Here is an 8947-nt window from a genome sequence, read left to right as displayed (position 1 = left end):
AGACTTCCAGCTATAAAATAAGGCCAGGGGATATAATGTACAGCATGGGGATTATAGTTAATAGTACCGTATTGCATATTTGAAAGTTGCTAAGAGGGTAGATCTTAAAAATTCTCATCACACACACAAAAAAAGTTTTTTGTAACTATGTGTGCTGACAGATGTTAACTAGACTTATTGTGGTGATCATTTCATAATATATACGAATATCAAATCATGTTGCACAGTTGAAACTAATATAATGTTATATGTTAATTATATTTCAATTAAAAAAAAAAAGAAAAAGAAAATGGCCAACACAGTGGGGCAGGAATACATTTCCAGTGTCATTCATTCCTGGCAAGAGTGACGTGCTGAGACCTGGTGGAAGGCAAAGCCTCCACCTGCCATAGGCACAGGTTAAAAGTAATGATGTTTCTTCATCGCAGGTCTAAGAAAGGACTTGCGGTAATTTGGGGTATTTGAGTTATGGTACCAGGCTCCGTCTTAAGGTTGGGGAGGTTTGTTCTGGCCGAGGTCAGCTGTGTGTTTGTTCTCTCCGCCTGTACTGGAAGCTGTTGCAACACGAAGCCTCCCCGGCCCCCTCCCTCCTCATCGCAACGGCTAATGCTTCACTAGCCTTTGCAGAAGAGTTGGCTTCTCAGGAGAAGGGTTGAGCTGGGCCAGAAAGGAGGAGCTTAGACCTGTGTGCAAAACCTGGGAACCTGACTAAACATTAGTCCGGGGCCAGGATGAGGACAAAGAGACTGGAAAGACATCCCGCCCCCCTGGTAAGAAAGCCCCGTGATCAGCTCCAGCCACTGGCGGTCCTGCCATCCTCGGAGCTTAAATAAAGGGACAATTGGAGCCGAGATGTCACAGTTCTGACCCTTCAGGCTTGGACCACTGGGCACCACTGACACCATGAGTTGGTCCTCGCACCCCCGGAGTTTAATCCTCTGCTTCTACACTCTTTCATTGCTCTCTTCAACATGCCTGGCAGTAAGTGTGATGTTTACAAAACGTATTTGTTTTAAACGGAAAGCTTAAAAATAAGAAAATATATGATAAACTAGTGAAATGTCTGTATTTTCCTCCTCTAGTATATTGCTACCCGAGACAACTGCTGCATCTTAGATGAAAGATTTGTAAGTAGTTTTTATGTTTCTCGCTGTGTTTGCACTGAACGTGGGCAGAGAAATAAAAGAAATTCTCTCTTAAATACCATTTGGCAGTTTAGACTTTTTTTTAAAACGTAGTCTAGGTTTTACCTATTTTGATTAGTAGATCTTATGTAGCTTTTTATCAGGATTTTTAATCACTCTATTATTGTATTTTCAGGGTAGTTATTGCCCAACTACCTGTGGAATTGCAGATTTCCTGTCTACTTACCAAACCAGTGTAGACAAGGATCTACAGAATTTGGAAGGAATCTTACGTCAAGTTGAGAACAAGACATCAGAAGCCAGAGAGTTGGTCAAAGCAATCCAGATCAGCTACCGCTCTGATGGACCAGCAAAGCCAAGTGAGAATCTAACCACCACTGACTGAGAACTTCATCTGTGAAGTTCTTTTGCTGTTATTTCAGTGGTTCTGTTTGTTTACGTATTTTTATGTCTCTGATCCCATGTTACAGATGGGATAGACAGTGCTACCAAGATTTCCAAGAAAATGTTGGAAGAAATTATGAAATACGAAACATTGATTTCAACACATGAATCAACAGTTCGGTAAGAATTTTTTGTTTCAATTTGCTCTCCAAACACTGAGCTAGTGTTTACTCAATATTCCAAGCTTCAGTAGAAGAAATCTTTTTATTTTTTTCTACTTGTAATATCTAATTGACATGATGCCTGACCATCTTGAACACAGTGGAGATAGGAGTATTTAGGCAATATGAGTTGTATTGGATTGTAATTGCTTTTTAATAATGATGTGGAAAAAAATTAATCATGTGGGAGAAAGATGTTTTAGGTGTCTTCAAATGCTTTATGACCGTATTTACCAAAATGTTTCCTCTCACCCCCATTTGTCTTACAAGGTAAATTCAAACTGATGGGAATATGGGTGTTGAATATAAAATTCTTTTTATAAGAATGTCAACAAATGTGTGGTGAGGAATTTGTAAGCAGAGACATAGGAAGGATCTTGGCTGCAAAAGTAAATTATATTGAAGGCAGAACAGAAAAAATGTGTTTTAAGAGATAAGTGTAACAAACATTGTAAAGCTACCTGTTGATCATGGAACCTGCAATTACGTATTCTCCTCCCTTCTCTTGAAAGTAAAATGTCTCTGTTAACAACTTCCCAGGGACTCGTAGACTTTCTGAACATAGGGTCTCAGATACAGTTTTAGTTTCTTCCTCAATTTTTTTCCTAAATTGTTCTCAAAGTAGTATAAGAAATTGAGATAAATGGTGGCTGAGGAAAAGTGGCCCAGGAGGGATTTATCCTCTTTTTGATATCAGAGAGCTATTATTATTATTGTTATTGTGATATTATTAGCATTATGATTTACATTATTATTGCCCATCATTGAAGTTGAAGGAGACTACAGTGCAGAAATTTTCTAAGGCGCAGTAGAGAAAAACGTAGTCAAATAGTTTGTCTATCCTGTACCTCAAAGAAAGAGATGACAGTCTATGCACTGTATATAGTTTTCTATCATTTCTGAATATGTACAAGCAACCCTGTGAGAAACAACAAAAGCAGGATTTTTCACTTCCCCCAGCCTTTTTCTGAAGCTATGTAAATAGAAACATTAAGAAGAAAGGGAAAATGTCTGTTATTTTATTTTAGGTAAGGTAGTGCCCCAGATACTTTTCCTATGTAAGTTATAAGATTGAAGTCCACAAACAGATCCTCAGTAAATCCACAAGTGAAAAGGAATAATGCTTCAGCACATGTGAATTTTGGAACAGGGCCTTTCCTTCCCTAATAATATTGTCCCAAGAATAATCACCAGATGGTCTTCCTATTAATCAGGCTCATCACTTGTGTACATCATTATCTGCTGCCCTTTATGCAAAAGATAAAATTCAGAAAGGCCACTTAACAATGATACTGTTTATTGGCAAGGACCTTGTTATTTTCTTTTCCAAAAAGCTTAGAATTTTAATTCACCTCAATTTATTTATTAACAGCATTTTACACTTTTTCCAAGAATGGAGTAATTTATCAGGAAATAATTCTTGAGAAAATAAGGTGGTATTTTTAAAAGAATATACAAAACTATTCCTCTAAAAGGAATACTCTGTTATCTTATTATTTTGCTTGTAGATTTTTGCAGGAAATATATAATTCAAATAATCAAAAAATCATTAACCTGAAACAGAAAGTGGTCCAGCTGGAAGCAAAGTGTCAGGAACCTTGTCAAGATACAGTGAAAATACATGATACAACTGGGAAAGGTAAGTGAAAGTTTTATATTGAGATTAAGTTCATCAAAGCAAATATAAAAAGTAAAGGAGATTGTATGTATTGGAATGTATACAAATACATTGGAAAATGTCTAGCTATTAAATCTAAACAGTCTGCTTAGACTTTTCTTGAGTGGCTGAAAAAAATACTTTGAAAGGAATAATCATGTGAGAAGTAAGAAAATACTTCTCAGGAAATGAATAGTTTACGACATGTTAAAAATTTCATTTTCAAGACTGGAACAGTCTTACCTGGATTTCAAATCACCACAATAATTTCTTCTTTTTCAGATTGTCAAGACATTGCCAATAAGGGGGCCAGAGAGAGTGGCCTTTACTTTATCAAACCTCTGAAAGCTAAGCAGCAGTTCTTAGTCTACTGTGAAATTGATGGGTCTGGAAATGGATGGACTGTGTTTCAGAAGGTATTTTTTCCCACATCGTGTGTATTTAATAGACACCTAATTGTTCTGCTATATGCCTGATACGTTACCAAGCACCTTGTGAACATTAACTCAATTAACACTCACAACTTCCCTTTGTGGTAGTTTTTGCCTTCTTATCCCTATTTACAGAGGAGGAAACAGGCACAAGAGGCTGAGTATCAATAACTTGCCCAAAGTCACATAACTAATAAGTAACAGAGAAAGGATATAGTCTGGTTTCAGTCTGTGCTGTGACTCTCTACTATGCTGGCCCTGCTGTTGTAGATTCATGATGGCACATAATCACAATATCATAGTGACAAAGAACTCGAAGAGACCTCTCTTGACAGGTACATCAAGACCTAGGGCTGCCCATCACAAGAAGATGATGTCACCCAGAGGATACACTTAGGCTGTTCCAAGACCAGGACCCTCTATTGCCTTTGCCAGCCCCAGGCACCCACTGCAAATCCTCTTGCATTCTGTTTACCTTTGACCACTGTTACAACTAATCCTGAAGGGGCCACTCAGAGCCAGTGAGTGATGGGAGCTCTGGCTGGTAGACACAGATTGAGCAATAGGTTGACCTTTCTACCATCAGTACAAGAATCAGCAACATCAAGCTGGTGTTCTGGAGTCTTCTAGGAGTCTTTTTAAAACTACTACTAGTTTATAATTTATCATGTGCCAGTTGCTCTTTTAAGTACTTTTACATTCTCTGGTGTAATCCCTGCGACAACCCTAAGAAGTAAGCATCATTATTCCTACTTGATAGGTGAGAAAACTGAAGCAGCTAGCCCAGGGTCACTTAGTAAATGATGAAATCATATCCTCCATATTTTGTACAAAATGTTTATAATTTTTTTTATGTGCACTGATAATCCACTCTCTCCTTTTGCCCGTGCAATTGTGTAATTAGAGGCTTGATGGCAGTGTGGATTTCAAGAAAAACTGGATTCAATATAAAGAAGGGTTTGGACATCTGTCTCCTACTGGAAACACAGAATTTTGGCTGGGAAATGAGAAGATTCATTTGATAAGCACACAATCTACCATCCCATATGTATTAAGAGTGCAGTTGGAGGACTGGAATGGCAGAACCAGGTACTATTAGAAAGGACTTTTAACTTTTTGCCATAGAGACAGTCTGGAGTATGCACTTTCCAGCTCTCAACAGAATAGTGAGGAAAACAGTCTGACAGATGTGAAGAGAACATCCAACTATGTTCCCCAGAAGTCAGTTTGGTTCTTGGGCAGTCCAAGATGCTAGGTCCTATTTAGGCAGGATCTAAGTGTTCTGGTACAATCCACTTACCCTGGAACCATACAAAATAATAGCTAGTATTTCCTGAGCATTTAATATGTACCATAAATTGAACATGAAATTATAATTTAATCTAATCCAAATAACTGTTTCATGAGGCAAGAACTACTATTAATCCCATTTTACAGATTAACATTTCCACGGTCGCATCGCTGGTATATGGTAAAGGTTGGATTTAAACTCAGGTAGTTTAACTCTACAACCCATCCTCTTAGTGATTATCCTTGTTGAAGAGTGAATCTAGCTTCTTCAGATTTCCCAGTGCTTTAATGACCATTCAGTCAGTCAAATCCAGGAGCTACTTTAAAATCAAACCAGCTGGCTTCTTTGGTGAGCTAGAGCTGTCTGGGCACTTTGAGTGTTGTATGCCTAATTAAAATTCAAAACAATATCCAACCCTCTTGTTATGTCTATGGCATGATGAAATATAGTCTGTGCCCAAATACGTATTTTTACTTTTTTAAGTTTTTAACCAGAAAGTGTAATACCATAGTCAATAGACCTCCTATGAGAACATCTCCTATATCCCAAGTCCTAGAGATCAGGGAAGCTAAATGTTTTCTGGAAATCTCTGTTCATGCACCAAAGCCCATTCTTCCCTGCACTCCATAGATTTCTGGCCCTCATTCACAACTTTTTTCCAGGGGAGAATCTCTCTCTGATCCTATAGCTCATGTTTTGTGGGCCATACAGGGAACTTCTTTTATGTGATGCTTGAGGAAACCCTCCTTCTTGTCACTGCCACACTGCCTTGGGAAAGAAAAACCCCTTTAGGACTTCACACTTTAGATGGTATGAGTGGCTAATGGAACTGTAGCTCCTTCAGGTTTGCTGCATTGTTTGTCACTCACTGTCAGAAAGTTAATGTGGTTTATGAGAACTGTGTGTACATGCTACATACTGAGATAAAAGTGGAAAATATGAAATTAGTCAGGTTCATCCACATATCTGGGTTGGATGTTAGGATCCTATAGGCAAAAAGCATTCAGATGGCTGAAATTTTTAGTCTTCCTGGGACTAGAAGCCTTCCTTGAAGGCTTCTAGACCCATCCTGAGTGGTGCTAGTTCCCACATCCATTTTCCCTTGCCAGATTTGCAGAAAATTTTATTCAATGAGCACATTTCAGATGAAGAAGCAAAGTTAGAGATTCCAAACAATTGTCCTATGAAAGAGAGAACTTCTGAGATGCCTTCTGAGGCTCAGGGTCTAAGGTCTTTATCCCCTTCTTTGTAGTACTGCAGACTATGCTACATTCAGGGTGACAGGTGAAAGCGACAAATACCGCATGACATATGCCTACTTCATTGGTGGAGATGCTGGAGATGCGTTTGATGGCTACGATTTTGGCGAGGATACTAGTGACAAGTTTTTCACATCCCACAATGGCATGCAGTTCAGTACCTGGGACAATGACAATGATAAGTTTGAAGGCAACTGTGCTGAACAGGATGGATCTGGTTGGTGGATGAACAAATGTCATGCTGGCCACCTCAATGGAATTTATTACCAAGGTATGGCTTTCTTCCTTAGATGCATGAATTTGTGCATAGTCTATATTTTTATAAAAGGTAATAAATAAATATAAGGAAATGAATAAAGATATTGAGAGCTTATTATATAGTTCTTTATTTTAAACCAGAATTGAATAGTGCTAGCTTATACCTGAAATTGGTCCTTCTACAAGAAATCCAACTGCTGCAAACTATGCAGTGGTATTCATCGTGCCTCCATCAGAGTTAATACTTTGGGTTATGGTGTCTCCTCTAGGCTTACCATATATATGATCTGGATGGACTAACATTACCATGTTTATGCTTGTTAACACAGTAGCCTGGTTCAGCTTCCCATGAGCTATGTGTCAAATAGATCCAGTAAGCAGTGAGTAGGTGTCTGGAGGAATTAAGCAAAGAGCAGGGATGTATTGGTGAGGGCAGATGTCCATGAAAGCTTAAGAGGAGAGGAGTCCAGCCTGAAGAGTGTAGACACTTATTTTAGGACAAGAGGAGGGCAAGCTATAGTTTGCTCTAAGACTGGAGTAGTTCTGAGCATTGGTTTTACTTACTGACAAACTATTGTAACTACCCAACAGGTATGCATGGGGAAACCCTCATCCATTAAAATGAGCAATCTTCCCTCCTTAGGGCACTGTTCTAGCCAAGAGGTGACTTGGAATCCTCTTAAAAACTACTTAAACTTACCTTTTGGTTTTCACAATGTTTTTTTTTGAAACCTAACTTAGCTTTGCACCAACAAACCATGTGATTAGAAGAAGCTCTCAGGGAAGCTGCCTGATCCATATGATCCAGAGTAGCCATGTTGGTATCTTGTGGTACCCTCCAGTACTAGACCCCGACAATCCCTTACAAAATCACATGAAATTTAGTGTCCAGGAACGAGGTGAAGGCACTTCAGCCTAGCCTCCACTTTATAATGGAGATGTAAAATAACATTCCAGAACCGCTTTCTAGAGCTCCTCGTATTTTCCAGTAAAATTGTGTTTTTCAGATGACCTGAGATCATCTGATGAGGAATTATGACCTGTTTTCAGAAAGTTGGTCCATAATAACTGAATCCAGGATGGCTAAACTTAGGGAGAGAGACCAATTGGGGAAATTTGGGGTTCTAAGCCTGTTAGCAGTGAATACATTTAAAGTATGGATGTGACCAGAAAGCACAACACAGCTGTAAGAGTTTGTTTAATAATAAGTTTATGTCAATTGTAAATGGAGAATTTAGGAGTCTTTAAGGATATTTTCAGTTAGTAGATAACACTGTAAAATCTGATGTATATGACAATGGACTTCATAATAGACAGTTCTTTATAGACTTTCTGAGGGGAAGAGATTCAACAGCAGTGATATGTGCATCTACAATTTGTTTCAGGTGGCACTTACTCAAAAACATCTACTCCTAATGGTTATGATAATGGCATTATTTGGGCCACTTGGAAATCCCGGTGGTATTCAATGAAGAAAACCACCATGAAATTAATCCCATATAACAGAATCGCCATTGGAGAAGGACAGCAACACCACCTTGGGGGAGCCAAACAGGTCAGACCAGAACACTATGTTGAAATAGAATATGACTAAGTCATTTTACCCTGAGGATTAGCTGTTCACTTCTATTAACCCACAAAGTTTCAGAAACTTTTATGAAATTTTCTTCCCATTTTCTCTTACTGTATTTATTAATTTTAAGTCTTTTATTAAGAATAGTTAGCCTTGAATGGCAATTAAAACTCACTTTGGACTGTATTCCCAAATTACTGAATGCAGAATTATTTAAAATTTGTTTATTTAATGAGATAATAATATTTTAGCTTATTTCCTAAATATGTAATAAAATCATTGTGATAGTTTGCATTTTAATGATCACACGTCATTGTGTCTTGGTGATTTTTTAAATTATTTCTTAAATATTTTAGTATATACTAATATAATAGGAGCAAACTCTAGCATTTCAAATGACTAAATATTTTTTCCATATTTATTACCCCTAAATCATTCATATTTAATTATTCTTTTAAATGGATATAATTATATCTTTTTAATATATTTTTTGCTTTGGTCATAGGCTGGAGACGTATAAAAGACCATTTCAAAAGTGATTTACTTATGAAATGACTCTATCTAAAAAGAAAAATATAATATTTTTCCTATGGGACAATGGACTTGCAAAGCCTCACTTCATTTTAAGAGTAAAAAGAACCCATGTTGAAAACTCCACTAACAGTTTTATGCTGGTTGTAATTTATCTACACACCATTTCAATAAACATTTTGTTTCCTAAGACTAGA

General features: G+C 37.6%; 1 protein-coding gene across 2 annotated transcripts; it reads left to right on the top strand.

The window, feature by feature from the left end:
• Window positions 1-711: 711 nt before the first annotated feature.
• Window positions 712-8947, top strand: FGG (fibrinogen gamma chain). Of its 2 annotated transcripts, XM_036853042.1 has the most exons (10): window positions 712-981; window positions 1083-1127; window positions 1321-1504; window positions 1616-1709; window positions 3259-3389; window positions 3690-3823; window positions 4743-4927; window positions 6382-6659; window positions 8032-8201; window positions 8725-8947. In XM_036853042.1, exons 1-10 carry the CDS (start codon window positions 904-906, stop codon window positions 8737-8739), a joined length of 1314 nt encoding a protein of 437 aa, XP_036708937.1. In that variant the 5' UTR covers window positions 712-903; the 3' UTR covers window positions 8740-8947. The 2 variants fall into 2 exon arrangements, with proteins under 2 accessions (XP_036708937.1, XP_036708936.1); XM_036853041.1 differs by lacking the exon at window positions 8725-8947 and having other exon boundaries at window positions 805-981; window positions 8032-8527.

The sequence above is a fragment of the Balaenoptera musculus genome, chromosome 5, assembly GCF_009873245.2.
Source record: "Balaenoptera musculus isolate JJ_BM4_2016_0621 chromosome 5, mBalMus1.pri.v3, whole genome shotgun sequence".
NCBI lineage: Eukaryota > Metazoa > Chordata > Mammalia > Artiodactyla > Balaenopteridae > Balaenoptera > Balaenoptera musculus.
This window is presented reverse-complemented; position numbering and strand designations above follow the sequence as displayed.